Raw genomic sequence first — 26,068 nt, 5'->3', positions numbered from 1 at the left:
TAAAGGTATGAGTGAGAAGTGGTAGAAGCAGGAGAAGCAGGAGATGTACTGGATGGAAGAGTGAAGTGTAATTGCTTCAAAGTATCCAACACAGGGGCACCTGGGTGGCTCGGTTGGTTGGGCATCTGCCTTGGGCTCAGGTTAAGATCCTGGGATCCTGAGATCTGAGCCAGGAGGTGGGCTACTTGCTCAGTGGGGAGCCTGCTTCTCTTTCTCCCTCTGCCCCTCCCACCTGTTCATGGTCTCTCTCTCAGATGAGCATATAAAATCTTAAAAGAAAAGGGGGGGGTCCAATATGAAAAGTTTCTTTTTATTTAAGTAATCTCTACACCCAACATGGGGCTTGAAGTCATGACCCCAAAGTCAAGAGTCGCATGCTCTTCCAACTGAGTCAACCAGGTACAGCCAGCATCAAGTTATTTTAAGAGATTCAAAGAGGGGCACCTGGGTGGCTTGGTTGGGCATCTGCTTTTGACTCACATCATATCCCAGGGATCAAGCTCTGCATTGTGCTTTCTGCTGTTGAAGAGCCTCCTTCTCCCTCCCCCTCTGTTCCTCCCCTCTGCTCCTGCTTCTGTCACTCTCTCTTTCAAAAGAAAAAAAGGGAGAGAGAGAGATTCAAAGAGACTGAATTGAAACGATGTCTATTAAGAGATTTGGTTAAACAATTTTTCTTTGCCAAACTCCTTCGGGCTTCCCTCTAAGGAGTTCCTTAAGACCATGGCAGCTTTGGAAGGAAATATTTTCTAGGTGATGTTGGACATAAACTTGTCCTTTATTTTCACAGAGGGCCAGAAGGACCTGTCTCAGCCCAGATGCCTTCTGGACCAGTAAGCTTTCCCCCCGTATTTTGAGGTGGGTGGAGCTAAGAATGATGTCCCTAAAGTGCCTGGATTTTGCTCTTTCCTCTACTGGGTCCTGTAACTCCTGCTAAATTCCTTTATTGCTATGAATAGACTGGACCAATAAAAAGGAAAAACAATTTACCAAAAACAATTCATGGATGTTGTTTTTCAGACATTCTAGAAAGATGTATTATCCCAGTACATGCATTCATGTTGTTCTTCATTAACACTACGTGTTCTTATGTCATGGTCTACCAAGTGGCTCCAAAGTACTTTTGTACAGACATAAGTTGGAAATCCAACACATGGGCGCCTAGGTGGTTCAGTGGGTTAAGGCCGCTGCCTATGGCTCAGGTCACGATCTCAGGGTCCTGGGATTGAGCCCTGGATCATGCTCTCTGCTCAGCAGGAAGCCTGCTTCCTCCTCTCTCTCTCTTTCCCTGCCTCTCTGCCTACTTGTGATCTCTCTCTCTCTCTCTGTCAAATAAATAAATAAAATGTTTAAAAAAGAAAAAGAAAACTGGGGTTCTGGGGTGGAGCCCCACATTGGATTCCCTGCTTAGGGGGGAACTACAGATACATAAAGTTTTTTGAAACTTTATGTCAAATAAATAAATAAAATCTTTTTAAAAAAGATAAATTCTAACTAACAAAGCATAGCTGGAAGGGGGAGGGGAGGTTTCATTTGGAGAAAAAAAAGACCTGGGAATACTCTGAGTTGGAAAGGCACATGTGGAATTCAAAGCACTGAAGGGAGATCGATACATTTATAGTACAATGTGTGATGAGGACCTGTGCCACCGAGGCACCCCTAAAAATAAAATCTTAAAAAAAGCCACACAGTTATAAATTAGCTTTTAAAAAAATATTTAATGTATTTATTTGACAGAGAGAGATCACAAGTACGCAGAGAGGCAGGCAGAGAGAGAGAGAGAGAGAGAGAGAGAAACAGGCTTCCTGCTGAGCAGACAGCCCAATGCGATGCGGGGCTCGATCCCAGGACCCTGAGATCATGACCTGAGCCGAAGGCAGAGGCTTAACCCACTGAGCCACCCAGGCGCCCCATAAATTAGCTTTTTATAAAATTTAGAGGATTTAGTATAGAGCTTCCAATTTTACTTCCACTTCTGTTGATTTTTGCTTCCATCTGTCAAAATCACTGATGACACAGGTAATGGAGAAGTTTTCTGCGGGAACCGGAAACGATCCCTGTTGTCCACCTGCTTCGCTTCAGGGCAGCCTAACATACCTTCTCTTGGTCTTCTGTTCTGGCCCTGTATGCAGTCTTTTTTCTTCTTCCTGACAAGCACATTAGTACCAAAGTGAGTAATGCTTCAGGCCATGCACATTTGAAGAACAACACCATAATGTTTCCAGCTGTGCGTGAACTCTTTTACGTCTGAGCGACCTATGGAATGAGATGTCATTTGATAGAGGATTTCCGGACATCTCAAATATTTTCATCCCCATGGCGCAGGCTGAGCTTTTTAGAGTTAAAGACATTTTAATTTAATAAACGTCTGTCCCCCGCGTTTACCCACGAGCAAAGCCCCTCCCGCTCGGACGCAGGAGCACCACTAGCATCCCCAGGCTGCCACCTGGACCGTCCTCTGGTCGACCGCTGTGAGGGCCCTTTGCAGCTACTACATTTCCCAGAACGTCCTGCGATGGGAGGCCGCAGTCATGAGCCAATGAGGGACCAAGGTGAGGGATATCCGCCCTGCGCTTCGCCTCGAGGCGGGGCTTCCGGCCCTCATCATCCTGGTCATTTCTGGTTCTCGTTGGTTCTTTCACCGGGTTCGACGTTCGGGAGCTCCGGGGCTGGGTCGTGGTGGCGCGACCAGAGGACGGGCGGGAGGAGGCGCTGTCCCCGCCGCACAGACTTGAGTCCGCTGCTCAGCGACGGCATAGGGGACAGCTGGTCCCCTCCACCCACGGAGTCTGATGGCGGCGGCCGCGCCCAGAGACCACGCGCAGGTAAGCGCTCGTTCCCCGGGCCCCCAGACCCCACCCAGACCCCGAAGGCCCGAGCGCGGGGCGCCTGCTGGCGGCCCTGCGGCCCAGGCCCCGGTGTCCGGGACAGGGAGGCGCTGGTGGGTGGGGGCGCGTGTGTGAGCGCCGGCGGGCTGCGTGCGGGAGCGGGCTCCGGGCTGAAGGGCCGCCGGGGCGGGGGCTTCAGGGGGCCTGAGGCGGGAGGATTCTGCCCTCAGGGGACGGGGGGACGGAGAGCGTGAGGCGGAGTCCCCTGGACTGGCGTGCCGCGGTGCGGTACCTTCGCTCCTAGGGCCCTGGAGGGTCGTGAGCAGAAGAGGGACGCCGCCTGTGTTAGGGTGTTAGCGGCTTTCCAGAGGCTGCGCGAGGGAGCTCAGGCTGGAATGGGGGTGATGACGACGAGGGAGCCCTGGGAGTGGAGTTCTTGACGGAGGTCGCAGAGCTGGTGGGAGGAGCACTGAGGCACAGAGATTGGTTCGCTAACAGGTCACTTGACTACAGAGGATGCCCAGCTCACTCGGTTTACCTTACTCTTCCCACCGTTTTTGGAGGCTGAAAAGGCACTTGTGGCACCTACAGAAGGAGGGAGAGGGTCTCCCAGTCCCTCGCGTGCCCTGACCCACCCCTATGGTGTATGGGATCGTGGTAACCTGAAACTCACATATTTTCCCAGCTGTTGGGTCTGGGACCTTCGAGATACCCCAAGTTCAGGGTCCTGCATGCACACTGAGGGTTACATGGAGGTGTTCTTGGTTTAGTCAGCCAGTGTAAACAGGTGTGGAAGGTTATCTCAGGAACAGATTCCAGTTCGTGTAAATGCTTAGAGGCGTGCTGGAGTTAGAAACAGGCTACAGCAGGTCTTCTTTCTGTTACAAACAAAGAGCAGGAGATCAAGAATCGGGTCTGTAACGTGGGCTGCCTGAGAACTTGGGCATCTGTTAGTGAAGTAGTGGGCAGTTTGGATAGGAGGAAAGAGTTGGTGATGCCCAGGTTTAACAAGCTCCATGTGGCTGCACAGTGGAGAACAGATTATGGAGTTAAGGAAGGAGACAGGAAGCCCAGGAGGAGGCAGTTGGCTATAATCGATGGAGAGGAGTGCTGGCTGTGGAGGTTGAAGAAAGGGTTGGACTTCTGTCCATTTTTTTTTTTTTAAAGATTTTTTAAATTCATTTGACAGATCACAAGTAGGCAGAGAGGCAGGCAGAGAGAAACAGGAGGAGGCAGGCTCCCTGCTGAGCAGAGAGCCCCATGCGGGACTCAATCCCAGGACCCTGAGATCATGACCTGAGCCGAAGGCAGAGGCCTAACCCACTGAACCACCTTTTTTAAGAAGGGCCAAGTAGGGGACGCCTGGGTGGCTCAGTTGGTTAAGCGGCTGCCTTCAGCTCAGGTCATGATCCCAGAGTCCTGGGATCGAGTCCCACATCGGGCTCCTTGCTCAGCAGGAAGCCTGCTTCTCCCTCTGCCTCTGCCTGCCACTCTGTCTGCCTGTGCTCACTCTCTCTCTCTCTCTCTCTGACAAATTAATAAAAAAAAAAAAAATCTTAAAAAAAAAAAAAAAAGAAGGGCCAAGTAGACTTTTGGATATTGTAGATGAGGGAGAGAAAGGAGGTGTCAGGGATGATCTCAGGGTTTTTGGTCTTAGCAGCTGAAGCTATGGAAGGTCCATCAACTGGGATGGGGAAGTTGGTGGTAGGTTAATTTCCACTGAGAATATCTTAAGGTTTTTGGCCCTATTAAGAATCTGAGGGCGCCTGGGTGGCTCAGTGGGTTAAGCCACTGCCTTCGGCTCAGGTCATGATCTCAGGGTCCTGGGATCGAGGCCGGCATCGGGCTCTCTGCTCAGCAGGGAGCCTGCTTCCCTCTCTCTCTCTCTCTCTCTGCCTGCCTCTCCATCTACTTGTGATCTCTCTCTGTCAAATAAATAAATAAAATCTTTAAAAAAAAAAAAAATCTGAGAAGTTTCAGAGAACTGAGTAGAAGCATCAGATGGTCTGCGGGACACACAGGTCTGGAATCTGGGGAGAGGTCCAGGGTGGAGACATCCAAAAGTGATGGGTATTGATTGTGTGGACCAAGGTGGAGATTTGGATTACATATAGGAGGGGTTATGCAGGTTGTGGTGTCATGGTGATAATGCTACTAGTGAGTTAGAAAGAAGAGGGTGCACGCTGGGGGAGAAATTTGATAGTGGGAGCAGTATAGAAGAGAATGATCTGGCAGGCGGCCAAGACTTCCCTGGGATGAGTGGACATGACATGGCTACGGAGGCAGAGTAGTAATTGAATCAAGATGATAGGCCAGGCCCACTGTTTACTCACTACTGTACAGATTTACCAGAATCTTGTGGTGAGCTTTTATGGCATCTGTGGTGTTTCAGTCTTGCTGGTGGACAAGGTCTGAGGAAATTTGTTCATTTGTGAGGGTCACTGTGCCTGGCTTGGAGACCAATGGGGATTTGACGTGCCTTTAATGAAGGTTAAGTGGAGACAGGAGGGTTATTGCTGCTGAGGGACAGCAAGGGAAGCACAGAAGTATGAGAGGGTCACGCGTATCTGAAATTGACTTGAGGTTCTGGGTGACTAATACTGAAGCAAAGATCACAGGTCTTCCAAGCAGGCCTTCCAAGCAGCACTTGGGGCTTTCTTTGTCAGTGGGACCCATCAAAGGACAGGGGCTATACGAGATCATGTTTGAAATTTTCAAACACTCTGGTTGCCATGTGCCCGGTGCGTGGGTGAGTCCAGGGACATCCCTGTGGTGTGGGGCACAGAGATGGCAGAGCTGTGGGAAAACATTTGAGAGATCCAAAGATGTGAGAGAGGTGTGGTCTTCGGAATGATGTGCACATTGAGAATAAGCATGAGCTGAGTGCCCTAGTGCCCTGGTACGGGGAACCTCAGGGTGAAGCATGAGCCCATGTGGTTAGCTCTTGTGTGTACAATCTGTGAGATGTAGGGGAATTGCTTGGTAGAAGTGATGGGGCCCTGCAGCCCAGCCCAGAGCTTACATGACACTTATCTGTCCCCCTGCCTGTTGTTGCTGAGGGCTGCATGAACGGGATCGTGAGGAGAGAACAGCTCTCAGTCACTCTAAGGCCTGGTACCTCCTCTGGCGTGGGGAGCTCCAGAGGAGAAGAAATGTGGGGTAGACATAGAGGAGATGGAGTGTGAGTTCTCAGAGAATGTTCGTGGTTTTATCCATCCCATTCTTGACAGGGTGGCCTCACCTTTGAGGATGTTGCCGTGTACTTCTCCCAGGAGGAATGGCGTCTCCTTAATGAGGCTCAGAGAAGGCTCTACCGCGATGTGATGCTGGAGAACTTTACACTTCTGTCCTCACTGGGTAAGGCCCTCCCCCTCCCCAGCGATGTAAACTGGGTTTTGCATTACCCCCTGCAGAGGGTGCTTTGTCCTTTCCAGCATGTGGACCATAGGTACCGCTTGCTTCAGCAGTTTCTTGGATAGTCCTTGCTGGGGCTGTGTTTTCGCAGCCCCCTCTGCTCTCCCCACGGACCCAGTGCTATCTGCGCTGACAGCTCGCAGGAGGAATTGGAGTTCTGTAGACTTGCAGTGAGGCTAGTGGATGGCGTCTTATTTGTCCTCTCCCTGGCCAGGTCATCTCTCTAGGTTTGTGTTACTTTTATGTCCCTGGTTTTGTTTCCTTTTTTTATCTGACAGTTCATTGTGCTTCCTTATGCTGGGAATTACAGGTATTATCATGGTCTTTACCCACCTGGACCATGGACTGTATTTTTTTTAAGACTGTCTTGTACTGTTTTACTTACAGTGTTCAGATTTCTTTCCTTTTTTTAAAACAGCTTTATTGAGGCATAACTGACAAGTAATATTGTGTGTATTTATATTTTTTAAAAATTTTTTTTTAAGATTTTATTTATTTATTTGACAGGCAGAGATCACAAGTAGGCAGAGAGAGAGAGAGGGAGGGGGAAGCAGGCTCCCCGGCCAGCAGAGAGCCTGACGAGGGGCTCGATCCCAGGACCCTGGGATCATGACCTGAGCCGAAGGCAGAGGCTTTAACCCACTGAGCCACCCATGCGCCCCTGTGTGTATTTCTATTTAAAGAAGATAGTGCTAGGTGAACCATGAGAGACTATGGACTCTGAAAAACGATCTGAGAATTTTGAAGGGGTGGGGGGTGGGAGGTTGGGGGCACCAGGTGGTGGGTATTATAGAGGGCACGGATTGCATGGAGCACTGGGTGTGGTGCAAAAATAATGAATATTGTTATGCTGAGAAAATAAAAAATTATTAAAAAAAAAAAAGTAGATAGTGCTATGACTTGATATTCATATACATTATGACACGATTACTCCAAACAGCTTAATTAACGTATCTGTCATTGTGTATATTTACCTTTTTGGGGTGTATAAGAATATTTAAGATCTGTTCTCTTAGCAAATTCAAGTATGCAGCTCAGCTTTATTATTAACTGTACTCACCATGCTGTGCATTAGGTTCACAGAACTGCATCAGTTTGTAGCTGACAGTAGCTCCCTGTTTCCTGTGGCCCCCAGCCCCTGGCATTCTATTCTTTGTTTCTATGGGTTGAACAGTGTGTTGTTGTTGTTTTTTAACTACAAAGCAAAAATATTTTAATTCTTTTTTTCTTTCTTTCTTTTTTTTTTTTAAAGATTTTATTTATTTATTTGACAGAGAGAGATCACAAGTAGACGGAGAGGCAGGCAGAGAGAGAGAGAGAGGGAAGCAGGCTCCCTGCTGAGCAGAGAGCCCGATGCGGGACTTGATCCCAGGACCCTGAGATCATGACCTGAGCCGAAGGCAGCGGCTTAACCCACTGAGCCACCCAGGCGCCCTTTCTTTCTTTCTTTTTAAGATTTTATTTATTTGACAGAGAGAGAATACAAGCAGGGGGAGAGGAAGAAGCAGGCTTCCTGCTGAGCAGGGCAGCTCAATCCCAGGACCCTGAGGTCCTGGGATCATGACCTGAGCTGAAGGCAGACGCTTAACAACTGAGCCACCCAGTGCCGTTTTAATACCTTTAAAATCCAAATTTCTCTTTCAAATCATTCATAAAAAAGATTTTCAAGTCAGAATTAACACCTCAGTTAGTCAAGCAACAGGAAGCGACATTACAGATGTTTAGTATACAAAGGGACATCTGTTCCTCAGTCACTTCCTTCTCATGTCTGTTTCCAGAATTGTACAGACTCTTTCACTTCTCTCCACTCCTCATGCCACCGTTTCTTCAGATCATGAAGACTGAATTTGTTGAACACCAGAAATCTGTTGATATGACATCCTGTAAACCATGACACGTGGTTGTTGACTGTCTGCAGTTACCAGGCCAGCTGGTAACTGGTTAGGAAGTGCCTCCTCTGGAAGTTCTTCACTTAGTCCATCTGTAGCTATGACTCTGCCACCAATTCCTTTTTCTCCTTTCATAGCCTCTCTGAATTTCTTTTTTTTTTTTTTTTTAAGATTTTTATTTTATTTTTATTTATTTGACAGATCACAAGTAGGCAGAGAGGCAGGCAGAGAGAGGAAGGGAAGCAGGCTCCCCGCTGAGCAGAGAGCCCGATGCGGGGCTCGATCCCAGGACCCTCGGATCATGACCCGAGTCGAAGGCAGAGGCTTAACCCACTGAGCCACCCAGATGCCCCAGCCTCTCTGAATTTCTGAAGGTATAATTTTAGAGGTTCAACACAGCTGTCACAGCCTGAGGTCAGCATGGCAAAGAGAATATCTTCTCCCTTGATTGTCTTCCATTTCTCTTCATGACATCTTTCACTTGCTTCAGATGTTATAAAGCCGATGAACTCACTTAGTCATTCTTTTTTTTTTTTTAATTTTTTTATTTACTTTTTTTTTTAGTTTTTAAGATTTTGTTTATTTATTTGACAGAGAGAGACACAGCGAGAGAGGGAACACAAGCGGGGGGGGTGGGAGAGGGAAAAGCAGGTTTCTCCAGAGCAGGGAGCCCAATGTGGGGCTCGATCCCAGGAGCCCGGGATCGAGACCCAAGTCAAAGGCAGATGTCCAACCGACTAAGCCATCCAGGTGCCCCTCTTTTTTTTTTTTTTTTTTTAAGATTTATTTATTTATTTATTTACTTGACAGATCACAAATAGGCAGAGAGGCAGGCAGAGAGAGAGAGGGGGAAGCAGGCTCCCTGCTGAGCAGAGAGCCCGATGTAGGGTTCCATCCCAGGACCCTGGGATCATGACCTGAGCCAAAGGCAGAGGTTTTAACCCACTGAGCCACCCAGGCACCCTTACTTATTCTTGAACACAGTTTTCTGTTTGAGGTATGGCATTTTTCATTATTCTTTTTACATTTGCAGTTGGAAGATAGTTATCTTGTTCTCTGAAACTGTCTTTTGAACCATTTGTGTCTTCATGATCCTTCATGCTGTCCTCAGTGTCCTCATGAGGCTGAATCACGTAGTGGCTTCTTCCCATGTGATCTACAGAAATGCCTAGTAGAGAAGCATCTGTTGTAGCACTGTGGGCACCCATTGTCATGAAATTCTGTCAGAACCATGTTGTCAGTGGTGTTCAGGGACACCTTTCTAAAAATGGGTCCTAATATTTGCCTGCTTTCAACCTTTGGGGCATGTCCAGGGACCGCAAGCCACCAGATGGCTGCATTCTTTTTTTCTTTTTTTTTTTTTTTAAATTTTTTTTTTTAATATTTTATTTATTTATTTGACAGACAGAGATCACAAGTAGGCAGAGAGGCAGGCAGAGATAGAGGAGGAAGCAGGCTCTCCACTGAGCAGAGAGCCCGATGCGGGGCTCGATCCCAGGACCCTGGGATCATGACCCGAGCCGAAGGCAGAGGCTTAACCCACTGAGCCACCCAGGAGCCCCTCTTTTTTCTTTTTTTTAATGATAGACAATTGGGTGCCTGGGTGGCTCAGTGGGTTAAAGCCTCTGCCTTCAGCTCGGGTCATGATCTCAGGGTCCTGGGATCAAGACCCACGTTGGGCTCTCTGCTCAGCAGGGAGCCTGCTTCCCCCCTCTCTCTGCCTGCCTTTCTGCCTACTTGTGACCTCTCTCTGTGTCAAATAAATAAATAAAAAATCTTTAAAAAAATAAAATAAATGAGGGGCGCCTGGGTGGCTCAGTGGGTTAAGCCGCTGCCTTCGGCTCAGGTCATGATCCCAGGTCCTGGGTTCGAGCCCCGCATCGGGCTTTCTGCTCAGCAGGAAGCCTGCTTCCTCCTCTCTCTCTGCCTGCCTCTCTGCCTACTTGTGATTTCTCTCTGTCAAATAAATAAATAAAATCTTTTAAAAAAAAAATAAATGATAGATAATTTTTTTGGGTCTTGTTTTTTTGTTTTTTTTTTTTTTAAGATTTTATTAGTTTATTTGACAGAGACACAGCAAGAGAGGAAATACAAGCAGGGAAACTAGCAGAGGGAAAGCAGGCTTCCCACGAACTGGGAGCTCAATGCAGGGCTCGATCCCAGGTCTCTGGAATCACGACCTAAGCCTTAGGCAGATGCTTAACGACTGAGCTGCCTGGGTCCCCCTGATGGCTGCATTCTTTGCATGTAAGCCAGACTGCAGGGAGACCAAATCCGCTCCTTCCTCCCTGGCACCTCGTTTCCTCCCCACAAAGTTGTGCAGGCTGGCTGTGACCCCACTGCCCCGCCGACTGTCAGTCCTACTGGTGTGTGGCCACCAACTCTGGTGTCCTTTCCCCGACTTACCCGCCCAGGCTCTGGGCCGCGCCCAACACCTGCTGACCACCCAGCCCCCTAGGGCACTAGGGCACCGGAGTGGACAAAGCTGCCCTGCCTTACCCTGCCACACGCCCACCAGGTGGTGGGGAACATCGGGGACAGGGCCCAGCTCCCCTCACAAAATGGGGCTGGCCGGGGAGCCGCCTCCAAGGGTGGGGAAATAGGCGGTGGTGGCCTGGTCTGTGTCCCACTGCTCCTGGGCCCGGAGCACACAGAGCCCATCACATGGAGGCCCGGCACCTGCTCCCAGGCTGGACCTGCAGTGGGAGCGGCATTGTAGGCGCCTGCCAGCTGGCCACGCACAAGTGGGAGGGAGGCGAGTGGCCCTGGCCAGTGTGGTGGTGGGCCTGCCTCTTTTATTTACTTATTTATTTATTATTATTTATTATTTATTTATTTATTTAAATTTATTTATTTATTTAAAATTCCCTGCCTGCCTCTCTGCCTACTTGTGATCTCTGTCAAATAAATAAATAAAATCTTTAAAAATAATAAAATAAAATAAAATAAAATTCCACATATAAGTGACACCATATAGTATTTGTCTTGCTCTGACTTATTGCACTGTGAGTTTTGTCCTCCAGGTTTATCCATGTCAATTTATGGATATGGAGTTCCTTTTTTTATGGCTGAATAATATATAGCGTATATATATCAGGATTTATCTATCATTCATCCGTAGAAAGATCCTTTCCATAGAAAGCTACATAGAAAGGTTGTTTCTGTACCTCGGCTGTTGTGAATAATGCTTCAGTGAACACAGGGCTGCAGGTGTCTCTGGGAAATACGGATTTCATCACCTTTGGACGTGTGCAGAGAAGAGGGATTGTTGAACCATATCATAGTTTGTTTTTCAGTTTTTTAAGATTTTTTAAATTATTTTTAAGTAATCTTTATGCTCTGTGTGGGGCTCAAACTCACAATCCAGGCATAAAGAGTCACAAGCTCTTGGGACTGAGCCAGTCAGACACCAGACACCCCTATTTTTAATTTTTTAGAGGTCCTCTATTCTGTACCAATGTCTGTACGAGTGCATCTTACCAGCTGTATGTAAGGGCCTCCTTTTCTTCACATTCCTCACCAACACTTGTTACCTCTTGCTTTTTGATAATAGCCATTCTAAGTGGTGTGAGGTGATACTGTGATTCAGATTTGCAATTTTCTGATACTAGTAATGTTGAGCATCTTTTTGTGTATATGTAGGCCATTTGTTGTGTCTTTGGATAAGTGTTTATTGAGGTCCTTTCCCTATTTTTAATTGGATTATTTGGTTTTGTTGTTGTTTTTGTTATTGAGGATTTTTTAAGATTTTATTTATTTGGGGGCGCCTGGGTGGCTCAGTCATTAGGCATCTGCCTTTGGCTCTGGTCAGGATCCCAGGGTCCTGAGATCAAGTCTCACATCGGGCTCCCTACTCAGCGGGAAGCCTGCTTCTCCCTCTCCTGCTCCGCCTGTTTGTGTTCTCTCTTGCGCTATGTCTCTCTCGGTCAAATAAATAAAATCTTAAAAAAAAAAAAAAAAGGGGGCGCCTGGGTGGCTCAGTGGGTTAAGCCGCTGCCTTCAGCTCAGGTCATGATCTCAGGGTCCTGGGATCGAGCCCCGCATCGGGCTCTCTGCTCAGCAAGGAGCCTGCTTCCTCCTCTCTCTCTACCTGCTTGTGATCTCTCTCTGTCAAATAAATAAATAAAATCTTTAAAAAAAAAAAAGATTTTATTTATTTGGCAGAGAGAAAACACAACCCTGGCGGAGGGGCAGAGGGAGAAGCTCCTGCTCAGCAGGGAGCCTGACCTGGGGGTCATTCCCAGGAGTCTGGGATCACGATCTGAGGCAAAGGCACTTAACCAGCTGAGCTACCGAAGTGCCCCTGTTGTTGTTTTTATGAGTTCTGTATATACTCTGGATGTTAACCTCTTGTCAGATCTTTTGCAGATATTTTCTCCTGTTCCTTAGGTTGCCTTTTCATTTTGTTGTTTCCTTTGCCATACAGAAGTTTTTTATTTGATACAGTGCCACTTGTTTATTTTTGCTTTTGTTGCCTTTGCTTTTGGTGTCATATCCAAAAAATCATTGGCAACACCAATATCAAGGAGCTTTTTTCCCTGAATTTCTTCTACAAGTTTTATAATTTCAGGGGTGCCTGGGTGGCTCAGTTGATTAGGTGTCTGACTTGGTTTCAGCTCACGTCGTGATGTTATGGGTCATGGGATTGAGCCCCGTGTTGGGCTCCCTGTTTGGCGCGGAGTCTGAATTTTCTTTCCTTCTGCCCCTCCCCCCACTGACTTGAGCATGTGTGCGCACTTGGCGTTCTCTCAAATAAGTAAAGAAATCTTTAAAAAATAAAACTTTTATAATTTTAGGTCTTATGTTTAAGTTCTTACTCCAATTCAAATTAATTTTTGTGAGTGGTGTAAGATAAGGGTCCAGTTTCCTTTTTTTCCCCCTTCTCCTTCTTCCTTTTTTTCATTGGTAGCGCTACAACTCACTAGGCTGTGTCTTAGTGAAGGCTCGGGGGCTTGCCCATGCTGCTCTTAGTGTAGGAAGCTCAGCTGCTTTGTCAGTTCTTCTTGAGCCTGGACCCCAGGAAATTACAGTTCAGTAGATGTTGTACACGAGCTCATCTGTCATCCTCCCGTGGCCAGTGGCCGCGGCCAGACACAGGACCTTCTTCATGTGCTGTTCGCTGCTGGGCTTTGCTCCACCTGTTTCGGCCGCCGGGGTCTCGCTGTGAATTAGAGACGGGGGCTTACCAGCCTTACTCAGCTCTCAGCCAGGACTTGTGGGATCTGCTTGAGCAGCGATTCTGAAAGCAAAAATACATATTTCTTTGCCAGCTTCTTTTCTTTTTCCTCGTGTTCCAAGACTCTTTGCCAGCTTCTTGACTAATTTTTTTATTCTTGTGGAGTTTCTTCAATGCCTCAGTGTCTATGTGGAGAATATCCACAGCCTTGGCCTCATTGCAGTGGGGCTGGCCCCCCGAAGTACGTATGGAAAACTTGGGCCAGGGAGAGGGTGTAAGCCCAGAATGCCCATACTCCGTGGCAGCTAGTCTGGCTTCTCATGCTAGCTGGTGGGCTTGGCCACGTTTTCCCCACACCTTCCCTCTTATTTTAAGACCCAGGGTGGAGGTCTTCTTTTTTTCTTTTTCCATGTGGATATCCAGTTTTCCCATCACCATTGAAGAGACTGTCTTCATTGTCTGTTTTTCGTGTCCTAGTCAAAGATCGGTTGACCATGTGTGCATGGGTTTACTTCTCGGCTCTCTGTTCTCTTCCATTGGTCTGTTTTTATGCTAGTACCGTACTGTTTTGATTATTACAGCTTTGGAATATTTTGAAATCAAGGAGTGTGATGTCTCCAGCTTTTTCTTTTTCAAAATTGCTTTGGCTATTTGGGGTTTTCTGTGGTTCTATACAAATTTAAGGAGTGTTTTTTCTACTTCTATGAAAAATGTCAGTGGAATTTTGTTGTGGATATCAAAAGCAAGAACACGATACTCAAGAATGTTGGATATCTTTCCGTCTGTCTTCAGTTTCTTTCATCAGTATCTTATTTTTAGGATATAGATCTTTCACCTCCTAGGTTAAATTTCTTTGAGTATTTTATTTTTATTTTTATTTTTTTTAAAGATTTTGTCTATTTATTTGACACACAGAGAAAGATCACAAGCAGGCAGGGGGGTGGGGGAAGCAGGGTCCCTGCCAAGCAGAGAGCCCGACGTGCGACCCAATCCCAGGACCCTGAGATTGTGACCCGAGCCGAAGGCAGAGGCTTAACCCACTGAGCCACCGAGGCACCCAATTTTATTCTTTTTGATGCTATTTTAAGTGGGATTGTTTTCTCAATTTTTTTTTCAGATACTTTATTACTAGTGTATGTAAATGCAGCTTAGTTTTGTATATTGATTTTTTTTTTTTATCTTGCAACTTTACTGAATTCATTTATTTAATAGTGTTTTGGGGGAGTCTTTTTTTTTTTAAGATGGAATATTGCTTGATAGATTTTTTGGGGTTTTTTTTTTAAAGATTTTATTTATTTGTCCGGAAGAGACCATAAGCAGGGAGAATGGCAGGCAGAAGGAGAAGCAGGCTCCCTCCTGAGCAAGGAGTCCAATGTGGGACTTGATCCCAGGACCCAAGGATCATGACTCCAGCTGAAGGCAGACACTTAACCGACTGAGCCTTGCAGATGTCCCAGTGTTTTGGTGGATTCTTTATCGTTTTCTATATGTAAGATTATGTCACCTGCAAACAGATAACTTCTTCCATTCTGATTTGGATGCCTTTTATTTATTTTTTTTTCCTTAATTACTCAGGGCTAGGATTACCGCTGCTGTTATATTGAATAGAAGTGGAGCGAGTGAGCACCTTGTCTTGTTCCTGACAAGGAACAGAGACAAGGACAGAGGCCGGGGGAGGGGAAGAGGGAAGCTTTGAGCTTTTTTTTTTTTTTTTTTTTTTTTTAATTTTTTTTAAAGCTTTGAGCTTTTGATCGTTGAATATATTAGCTGTGGGCCTGTCAGATATACTGAGGTTCGTTGCTTATATATCTAATTTGTTAGTGATTTTTTTTTTTTATCATGAAAGCATGTTGAATTTTGCCAGATGCTTTTTCTGCATCTATTGATATGACTATACGATTTTTACCCTTTGAACTGTTACTCAGTTATGGTGGTGTATCATGTGTATTGATTTACACATGTTGAACTATCCTTGCATCTCAGGGATAAATCCTGATTGATTGTATTGTATGATGCTCGTAATGTGCTTTTGGATTTGGTTTGCAAGGATTTTTTCTTTTAGGAATCTTGCGTTTCTGTTCATCAAGGATATTGGTCTGTAATTTTCTTCTCTTGCATTGTCCTTAAATGCCTTTGACATCAGGGTAATGCTGGCCTTGCAAATGAGTTTGGAAGTCCCCTTCAGTTGTTTGGAAGACTTCAAGAAGGATGGTGGGGATACCTGGGCAGCTCTCTTGGTTTGTTGAGCATCTGACTGTTGATTTCAGCTCAGGTCATGATCTCAGGGTTGTGAGATGGAGCTTGGGCTTCATGCTCAGTGAAGATTCTGCTTGAGATTCTCTCTTTCCTTCTCTCTGCCCCTCCCCCTGCTCGTTCTCTATCTCTCTAAAATAAATAGATCTTTGGGGCACCTGGGTGGCTCAGTCATTAGGCATCTGCCTTCTGCTCGGGTTGTGATCCCAGGGTTCTGGGATCCAGCCCCACGTCGGGCTCCCTGCTCAGGAGGAGCTCCACTTCTCCCTCTCCCACTCCCCTTGCTTGTATTCCCTCTCAGGCTGTGTCTCCTTCTCTCAAATAAATGGATAAATTATTTAAATAAATAAATAAAATAGACCTTTGGGGAAAAAAGATGGTGTTAATTCTCTAACTATGTAGTGGAATTCCCTCTGATTCTATCGGGTCCTGGGCTTTTCTTTGTGGAACATTTTCTCCTTGCCAGTTATGAGTCTGTTCACATTTTCTATTTCTTCATTATTCAGTACTGTCAGGTTGTACCTTCCTTCCTTCCTTCCTTTGTTTTTTTGGTTTGGTAGTTTGTAGGTTTTCTGTGAATTTATCCATGTCTTCTGGGTTATCCAATTTGTTGGCATATAATTGTTCATTGTAGCCTTTTGATAGGTTGTATTCCTGCGGTATTGGTTGTGATGTTTCCTCTTTCATTTCTGATTTTATTTGAGTCTTTCTTTTTTCTTAGTCTAATTAAATGTTTGTCAATTTGTTTATCTTCTAAAAAACCCAGCTCTTAGTTTCATGGGTCTTTTTCTGTTGTTTTTTAGTGTCTATTTCATTTATTTCTGCTCTGGTCTTTGGTATTTGCTTCTTTCTGCTTTGACCTTACTTTGTTCTTTTTCTCATAGGTTGAGGTATTAAGTTGCTTATTTAAAATTTTTCTTTTCTCTTGGGGCACCTGGGTGGCTCAGTGGGTTAAAGCCTCTGCCTTCGGCTCAGGTCATGATCCTGGGGTCCTGGGATCGAGCCCCACATCGGGCTCTCTGCTCAGCGGGGAGCCTGCTTCCCTTTCTCTCTCTGCCTGCCTCTCTGCCTATCTCTATCTGTGAAATAAATAAAATATTTAAAATAAATAAAAATAAAATTTTTCTTTTTTTTTTTTAATTTAAAAAATTTAAAAAAATTTTTTATTTATTTGACAGAGAGAGATCACAAGTAGGCAGAGAGGCAGGCAGAGAGAGAGGGGGAAGCAGGCTCCCTACTGAGCAGAGAGCCCAATATGTGGGGCTCCATCCCAGGACCCTGGGATCATGACCTGAGCTGAAGGCAGAGGCTTTAACCTACTGAGCCACCCAGGTGCCCCCCAATTTTTCTTTTTTCTTAATGTAGATATTTATTGGTATAAACTTACCTTTATAACTGATTTTCTTGCATCTGTAAGGTTTAATGTGTTAGGTTTCTATTTTCATTTGTGTACATAGATTTTTTTTTTAAGATTTTATTTATTTATTTGACAGAGAGAGAGAGACAGAGGCAGAGAGACAGGCAGAGAGAGAGAGGAAGCAGGCTCCCTGCTGAGCAGAGAGGCCCGATGCGGGACTCGATCCCAGAACCCTGAGATCATGACCTGAGCCGAAGGCAGAGGCTTAACCCACTGAGCCACCCAGGCACCCAATGTACATAGATTTTTTTATTTCTTCTTTGATCCATTGTTTGTTTGGAAGAATGTTGTTTAAATTCCACATATTTGTGATATTTTCCAGCTTAACTTCTGTTAATGATTGCTAGCTTCGTGCCATGTAGTTGGAAAAGATGCTTGATATGATTTTAGTCTTCTTAAATGTTAAGAATTGTTTCATGGGGTGCCTGGGTGGCTCAGTCGGTTAACCATCTGCCTTCAGCTCAGGTCACGATCCCAGGGTTTTGGGATCCAGCCTCTCATTGGGCTCCCTGCTTGTCTGGGAACCTGCTTCTCCCTCTGCCCCTCCCCCTGGCTGTGCTTGCTTTCTCTCAAATAAATAAATACAGGGGCGCCTGAGTGGCTCAGTGGGTTAAAGCCTCTGCTTTCGGCTCAGGTCATGATCCCAGGGTCCTGGGATCGAGCCCTGCATCGGGCTCTCTGCTTGGCAGGGAGTCTGCTTCCCTTCCTCTCTCTCTGCCTGCCTCTGCCTACTTGTGATCTCTCTCTGTCAAATAAACAAAATCTTAAAAAAAATAAAAATAAAAGTAAAATAAATAAATACAATCTTAATTTATCTGAGAGAGGGAGAGAGATCATGAACAGTGGGGAAGGATAGCGGGAGAAGCAGACTCCCCACTTAGCAGGGATCCTGATGTGTGGGACTCGATTTTAGGACCCTGGGATCATGACCTGAGCTGAAGACAGACACTTACCTGAATGAGCCACCCAGGTGCCCCAAATAAATAAATAAAATCTTTAAAAAAAAAAAAAAAAAAAAAGAGTGTGCCTGGATGGCTCAGTCAGTTAAACATCTGCCTTTGGCTTGGGTCATGACCCTGGAGCCCCATGTTGGGCTCCTGGCTGAGCAGGGAGTTTGCTTCTCCCTCTGACCCTTCCCCCTCTCATGCTCTCACTCTCTCACAAATAAATGGATAGAATCTTAAAAAAAAAAAAAAAAAAAATTTCATGACCTAACATATGAGAGAGTTCTCGAGAGTGTTCCAGGCGTATTTGAGAAGAATGTATTCTGTTGCAATTGAAGGGCATCTTCTGTATATATCTGTTAAGTGCATTTGGTGTAAGTGCAGTTCAACTCCAACATTTCCTTAATTGATTTTCTGTCTGGATAATCTGTCCATTGTTGATAACAGGTTATTGAAGTCTTCTACTGTTACTGCATTGCTCTCTATTTCTGTTATTTGCTTAATATGTTTAGGTGCTTGGATATTGGGTACATATTATATCCTTTTTTTTTTTTTAATATTTTATTTGTTTATTTGACAGAGAGCTAGAGAGAGAGCACAAGTAAGCAGAGCGGCAGGGGGAGGGGGAGAGGGAGAAGCAGGCTCTCTGCTGAGCAGGGAGCCCGATGCGGGGCTCGATCCCAGGACCCTGGAATCATGACCCAAGCCGAAGGCAGCTGTTTAACCAACTGAGCCACCCGGGCGCCCCATATTATATCCTTTTGATGCATTGACTTCTTTATCATTGTGTAGAGATATTTTTTTTGTCGGATAATTTTTGACTTTAAAGTCTACTTTGACATAAGAATAGTTATCTGCTCATTTTTGCTTTTCATTCGTATATTTGTAATTAGATTGCTCTCTTCCAATAAAGTGTACGTCACAAGTGTTTCTTTGTGTTCAGGTTGCTCCTGTCGAGCAGAGGCTGCGGAGGCACCCTTTGAACAGAGCATATCTGTAGGTGTGTCACAGGCCAGGACTCCAAAGGAACCTCGGTCTTCCCAGAAGACCCACCCCTGTGAGATGTGTTCTTTAGTCTTGAGAGAGATTTTCCACTTGGTTGGGCACCAGGGAAAACAGAACAACCAGAAACTCTTCAAGTATGGGGCACGTGTGAAACAAATTTATCCTAGTGCAAACCTTCAACAGCATGAGAAGCAAGCCATGGGAGAAAAACCCATCAGAAGCAGTGTGGACAGGGCTTCACTTGTGAAGAGCAGCAATTTCCATGATTCGGGAAAGCCCTTAACATATGAGGAGGTTGAGAAGGACTTCCTGGCCACCTCAGAGCATCAACAACAACAGACCACTCATACTGGGGAGAATAAAATCACTGAGCGTGGGGTGACTTCTCAGAGCATGAAAAGTCATCGCACCTGGGAAGAATGCAAGAAAGCCGTTGGTCCCAAACACACACTTGTTCAGGACCAGGGTGTCCACACTGGAAGACCGTGTCTCGTGTGCCCTGAATGTGGAAAAACATTCAGGTACAAATCCTCACTTATAATTCATCAGAGAGTCCATACTTCTGACAGGCTTCATGTGTGTCGTGACTGTGGAAAATCCTTTAGGGGAAGCTCAACCCTCAGTCAGCATCGAAGAATTCATGCTGGGCCAAGGCAGTGCAAATGTAGCAAATGTGGGAAATCCTTTAGCCAAAAATTTGTCCTTGTTCATCCTCAGAGAAGTCAAACTGATGAAAATTGTTATGTGTGCCGTGTATGTGCTCAGACTTTTAGCCAGAGCTCCATCCTTACTCAACAACGTACAGTTCATACTGGAGAAGTGAGTTATGAGTGCACTGAATGTGGGAAATCTTTTAGACGAAAATCTGATCTCATTGAACACTGGAGAGTACACACAGGAGAAAGGCCTTATGAATGTAGTGAATGTGGAAAATCTTTTACTTCTAGCTCTGCGCTCCGTTACCATCAGAGAATTCACACTGGAGAAAAACCTTATAAATGCAGTGAATGTGGAAAGTCTTTTACCTCTAGCTCTGGCCTCCGTTATCATCAGAGAATTCACACAGGAGAAAGACCATATGAGTGTAATGATTGTGGGAAATCTTTTACCCAAATAAATCACCTTATTATACACCGAAGAGTTCACACAGGAGAAAGGCCTTATGAATGCAGTGAATGTGGGAAATCTTTTAGCCACAAATCTTACCTCTCTCAGCACCAGAGAGTTCACACAGGAGAAAGGCCTTATGAATGCAGTGAATGTGGAAAATCTTTTACCTCCGGCTCTGCCCTCTGTTATCATCAGAGAGTTCACACTGGAGAAAAACCTTATGAGTGTAGCGAATGTGGGAAATCTTTTACCAATGGACCAATACTAATTCGACACCGTAGAGTTCACACAGGAGAAAGGCCTTATGAGTGCAGTGAATGCGGGAAATCCTTTACCCAAAGAAATCACCTCAATATACACCAGAGAGTGCACACAGGAGAAAGGCCTTATGAGTGCAGTGAGTGTGGAAAATCCTTTACATCTGGCTCTGCCCTCCGTTATCATCAGAAAGTGCACATTGGAGAAAGGCCTTATGAGTGCAGAGAATGTGAGAAGTCTTTTACCTCTACCTCTGCCCTCCGTTGTCATCAGAGAGTTCACACAGGAGAAAGGCCTTTTGACTGCAATGAATGTGGGAAATCTTTTAGGGATAGTTCCCAGCTGAGTCAACACCAGAGAGTTCACACTGGAGAAAAGCCTTATGAATGTAGTGATTGTGGGAGATCCTTTAGTCAGAATTCATACCTCTCTAAACACCGGAGAGTTCACACTGGAGAAAGGCCTTATGAGTGCAGTGAGTGTGGGAAATCTTTTACTTCTGTCTCTGCCCTCGGTTATCATCAGAGAGTTCACACTGGAGAAAGGCCTTATGAGTGTAGTGAATGTGGGAAATCTTTTACCAATAGCTCCATACTGATTCGACATCGCAGAGTTCACACAGGCGAAAGGCCACACGAGTGCAGCGAATGTGGGAAGTCCTTCACCCAAAGAATTCACCTCATTATTCACCGGAGAGTTCACACAGGAGAAAGGCCTTTTGAGTGCAGTGAGTGTGGGAAATCTTTTACCTCTCGTTCCACCCTACATTATCATCAGAGAGTTCACACAGGAGAGAGGCCTTATGACTGCAGTGAATGTGGGAAATCTTTTAGCCGAAAATCTAATCTCTCTCAGCATCGGAGAGTTCACACCGGCGAAAGGGCTTAGATGGGTAGGAAATGTAGTTTCCTTGTTCAGTGTAACGATACGAGAGGAAACCCTTTGTGAGGCACCATTTGTCTGAATTCAGTCTTCTACATGCAAGTGCCAATAGCAGAGAGATTTCCCTTAAGTTTCAGTTATGTGGAAGCACGTGTGCCTATGTTGCATTTTCTAAACTGCCCAGGGCTCTTTCCAGAATTATGTCACTGCCAGTCTGCGGCCAAAGCTGTGTACTTCTACCACCTGGCAAGTCTCCACAACATGCATCAGTCATCACCTCACTGTGCTCAGGGAAGCTGACCTCTGTTCTCATTTGTTGGAGGAAATTAGGAGTAACCTGAGTCCTTAGGGGGACATTGACTTTTTTCTGACTAACTGGCATGGACCCGACCCACATAGTCCTAGAGAACACCATACGAGTGTAGCTGACAGACCATGCAGGGACATGGTCTCTTGAGATCTTTGTGATTAATTTTTCCAGCTTCCAAGTCACTTAACTGAAGAACTGCTAGCTCCTCTTGCTTTGGCTTGTGCAATAACAAGTCCTTGCTGTTTAAGTTCTCTTTGATCTTAGCTGTTCTACTTACCATGTATAGTGGTTTATAAACATTTTGAAGTCTGCAAGCATGAAGGGGTGGACAGCTTTCATTGGGGTGGGTCTCAAACTTTCTGTGCCTCAAGGGGACAGTAACAGTGGCAGAAATAGCTTACCAGTTTTTGCCAAATTTGTACTGCCCGTGGCCTCCTAGGAAAGACTGCAGGGTTTTCTGGTCCTCATTTGAGACACGATGTTGTGAGTTTGGGGAGTCTCAGAGGTCACGCCGAGGAGGATCAGGTGGAATGTGCTTCTGGGAGCAGCATGAATTTTTTCCTTTGTTCACAGAGGATATCACGGGGGATGTCAGCACTGTTGCGGGGAACCTCTTCCGCAGGTCCTGCAAAGAGCCATGTGCCCTGACATCCAGGTTTCTGTAGGTGATAGTCATTGGTTGTATGGCTGTAAGGTTGAGGGGAAACTGAACTGCTGCAATAACATTGGCTTCATAGGGAGGGGAGGAGGCCACAGCTGACCAGATGGAGTGTGCCTCCTCTAAAAGCGTGCCCGCAAACACATCTGTGCCAGGGACTGCAGAGCTGGTGTGCGTGCCAGTCCGTGGACCTCCAGGTGTAGTTACCTTGTGTAGCTTATGTCATGGTCATTGGAAGTAATGGAAAGGTTTTTTGGATTCCTATAACCTCTCAGCGATGTTCACCTCAAGACCATTGCTGCATAGGCAGAAAACAGATCGAGAAAAGGGGGATCTGTAGTCCGGGGATATGGCTTTTGTGACCCAGCCAACAGTCCTTTAGACGCTGGTGGAAAGCCCTTCATTGGTCACTACATTTGCTTTCACTGAGCAAAACTGGCCTCCACGGGGCAAGAATGTGCAGTGAATGTAGGGTTGCAAAACCTGTTTTCCAAAAAGAGTTGGGCACAGATTTTTTATTTTGAATCATTTTTGAAAAGCTTTATTAAGGTATAATTTACATGTAATAAACTATATACTGGAAATGTAAGTTTTGACATACTTATGAACCTGGAACATCACAGTCACGGTAGTGATCATGTGTCATTGCATATTTACCTCGTGTCTTCTCATAATCCCTCTACCTGCCTTCCCAGCCCTCCGAGTCATCATTGATTTGCTTTCCATTATAATAGAAAACTTAATTTTCTATAATTTTATATAGTAGGAGTCAAAGTTTTTTTTCCTACTTTTATGTTGCATAAAGAATTGTAGATGCATCAGTGATATATAAGTAACTCATTTCTTTGTTTTTGTTTTTTGGCTGAGAAATATTCTTATCTTTGAGGATAGCACTATTAGTTTACCCATTAGTTTATGGACATTTGGGTATTTCCAATTTTTGCCTATGGAAAATAAAGTTGACACAAACATTTGTGTGTAATTATATTGATATGTGTTTCACTTACCTTTTGTCAGTAACTCAGAGTAGAAAGTCTCAGTCTTAGGGTAGATAAATGTTTAACTTAAAGAAATTAGCAAACTGTGATCTAAATTATTATACCTTTTTGTATTCTTACCAGCAGTGTATGAGAGTTGCATTTCCTTCACGTCTTAGTGAATGGTTTAGTTTTGGTCAGTTCTTAATTTTAACTCTTTTTATAAGTGTGTAGTGCTGTTTAGTGTTTTAACTGAATTTTGCTAAGGAGTCATGATGAGCCTTTTTTTCAGATGTGCGTTTGCTATCTATATTTTTGCTAAAATGTCTGTTCGTATCTTCTGCCTATTCTGTGAATTTTGATTCTCTTTTTACAAAAGGATGTGAAATAACAAAGATGTATGTTGGGATTTCACTCATTTTGTGGCTTTTTTACTTTGTGGAATCATTTTTAATACTGGAAGTATATGTTCTCATTGTTTTCAGTTTTTTTATGCTATGCATAATGTAATGGACACATACACACTTTTAATTTTAATCTACATTATTGATGTCTTCTTTGCTTTCTAAGGTCCAGACATTTAATAATACAATAAACCCTTGCTTTGTAGTGTGCGCCCATTTTCCTGGTGTATCTATGGAGGTTGGTGGGTTGGAGCAGGACTCTGGGGGCACCAGAGAGACTCAGGATGAAGAAGGTGTGTTTTGAGTCCCGAAGCCCAGCAGAGAGGGAAATAAGGCACTGATGAGGATCTCCATCCAAGCCCCGGTGCAGGGTATGGAGATCCCCAGGAAACACGGGCAAACTAAACCCCTCTGTGGGCCTCAGATTCCTCCTGTGTAGTGGGCGTAAGGTGTGGGCTGCTCCATAGCATTTGGGGGAGGTTAAGAGCCGAGGTACCCATTCGTTGTGTGGTGGCTGCACCCGTGGCACCTCCAGCCTCTGCCGGCAGTGACGTCTCTGGGGCCAAGCAATCTTGTTTCGCTAGTCCCCCAAAGGCTCTCTCCACCCCTGGGTGTGTGCGAGGAGGAAACGGGGCTTCTCAGAACCTGCCGACCCACCCGTGGGGCAAGTGGCGCTTCTCGGCCTCAGAGTCTGGGTGGCTCGCTGTTGCTCCTTGGTGGCTGGTGCAGAGGTGGTGATGGTGCTCACCTCGGCCCCGAGAGGGTTACAAAGACACACCTGGAGCAGGTGCCAGTGTCGGGACTCCAGGGTTTGTGTTGTGAGCATCTTTGCTAATTCTCACAGCAACCTGAGGAGGTGGGAATGGGAATGATGGTTGTATTTCTAGGGAAGTCCAGGGTCAGAAAGCTAGTTGATTCCCCAAGGTCACATAAGAGATGAGCACTGGTTCCAGAAACTGGATTCAAACCCAAATGACTAACTCCAGACCTGGCTACCTTTAATCCCTCTAGCACAGCTTGGGAGCGCTCAGCCCAGGGCAGGTGCATAGCAAGGGCCAAGGAGACACTGCTGCTGCTGTTCTCGGTGGAATTATCATTAGGACCGTTTTCCCACTTGCCCTCTGCCCCCACAGTCCTCGTGGGAAAGCCATTTCGTCTCCAGTGCCACCCCTTTTCTCTCAGCTGCAGTAGCATTGTGCAAAGGCTGCATCTGTCTCCTCGAGCCCAGCACAGAGCTTGAACCTCAAGATGCCTTGGTGACTCCGGGTTGGATCTCGGCGTCTTTATCAGCAGTGGAACGACCGCTCTGATCCCACCTACCACCCGAAGGTCAATCTAATGCCTTAGTTTTACTTTTTCAGGTGTTCATGACTGCAACTCTGGTGGGCTGTACGCAGCCCAGAGGATCCAGTGCCTGGGCATGCGCCGGAGACCTTTGGGCTCCTGGTCCAGCTAGGTAAGGCCTCACCTCTCCAAGCAGCCTCTCTCTCCCCTGCTGCAGCTCTGTTTTTCCCATACGAGGCAGCACTGAGCTCCGGAAAGTGCCAGGTCCCAATGCAGCCTCTCTTTCCACAGCTGTGTGACCTTGACACACAATCCTGGACTGATGAAGGACAGGGCAGCTGCTTCTGAGGGTTAGTTATTCGCTTGGCCCCCCGCGCCTGCAACACCGACATCAGAGGTAGAGGCCAAGGTTGCAATGGTAGGTAGACATCAGGTGACGGTGGCAGCAGGACGGTAGGCTGGGGTGAAGTTGGAGGTTATAAGGTAGACGAATACCGGCTGTTACAGGCCTCAGGTAAGGGAAATCAGAAGTGCCCAAGGGAGACTGCAGGGTGTGGCAGAACCAAGGATAGAATCCTGTGGCAGAAGACCTGGGCCCTCTCCCTGCCCTACCACTTGTTGCTGTGTGACTTCAAGTAAATTAGTCTCTCTGAGCTTTGTTTCCTCATCTGTCTGGTGGAGACTATGCCTGCGCCCCAGCTACCTCACATGGTCATTATGAGAAAGATGATGAATGCAAAAGTGCCAAACTGGTACTGGTTACCGTTTTTTTTTTGTTTTTTTTGTTTTTTTTTTTCTGGTTACCGTTTTTGCTACAACTTTGGTTTTAAGATCTGGTACCTGACCTAAAGGCACTCACAGCCTGTTTCTTGCGAAGAAAAGCGCCTGCAGCAGCGAGAAGGCACAGAAGTCAAATCACTGTGTCGTGCTTCTGAAACTAGTGTCACATGGTGCATAAACTGTACTCAGGTGTTAAAAATTAGAAGGAAAGGAAGGACGGAATCAAGAGGGAGGGGGCAAGGAAGGAAAAGAAAGACAAGACAGCACAGGCTCTGCCAGAGAAGGCATAGATGATGCGCCCGGCCAGCTGCAGTTCGGGCCGGCTGGGAGGTCCCAGGTGGCTCAGTGCTTAAGGTGACTGCGGCTTCCACCCCTGCAGCAATGGGACTTTGAACAAACCAAATGGGAATTTACTGGCCAACCCTGGGAATTATCCCTTGATAGACCCTTTGCTTCCCCTTAGGAGGGCAAGCTTTTCTAAA

General features: G+C 45.9%; 1 protein-coding gene and 1 pseudogene across 4 annotated transcripts; one reads left to right on the top strand and one right to left on the bottom strand.

The window, feature by feature from the left end:
- The first annotated feature begins 1,866 nt into the window (after positions 1–1,866).
- On the top strand, positions 1,867–25,553 carry LOC125089005 (zinc finger protein 345-like). Of its 4 annotated transcripts, XM_047710724.1 has the most exons (4): positions 1,876–2,822; positions 6,056–6,182; positions 18,862–20,752; positions 20,837–23,532. In XM_047710724.1, exons 1-4 carry the CDS (start codon positions 2,790–2,792, stop codon positions 21,177–21,179), a joined length of 2,394 nt encoding a protein of 797 aa, XP_047566680.1. In that variant the 5' UTR covers positions 1,876–2,789; the 3' UTR covers positions 21,180–23,532. The 4 variants fall into 4 exon arrangements, with proteins under 4 accessions (XP_047566682.1, XP_047566681.1, XP_047566680.1 ...); XM_047710726.1 differs by lacking the exons at positions 18,862–20,752; positions 20,837–23,532 and adding an exon at positions 24,884–25,553 and having other exon boundaries at positions 1,867–2,822; XM_047710725.1 differs by lacking the exons at positions 18,862–20,752; positions 20,837–23,532 and adding an exon at positions 8,018–8,259 and having other exon boundaries at positions 1,867–2,822.
- LOC125089478 (60S ribosomal protein L10a-like) lies at positions 13,062–13,800 on the bottom strand (annotated as a pseudogene).
- Positions 25,554–26,068: the final 515 nt, after the last annotated feature.

Source organism: Lutra lutra, chromosome 17 (assembly GCF_902655055.1).
Source record: "Lutra lutra chromosome 17, mLutLut1.2, whole genome shotgun sequence".
NCBI lineage: Eukaryota > Metazoa > Chordata > Mammalia > Carnivora > Mustelidae > Lutra > Lutra lutra.
This window is presented reverse-complemented; position numbering and strand designations above follow the sequence as displayed.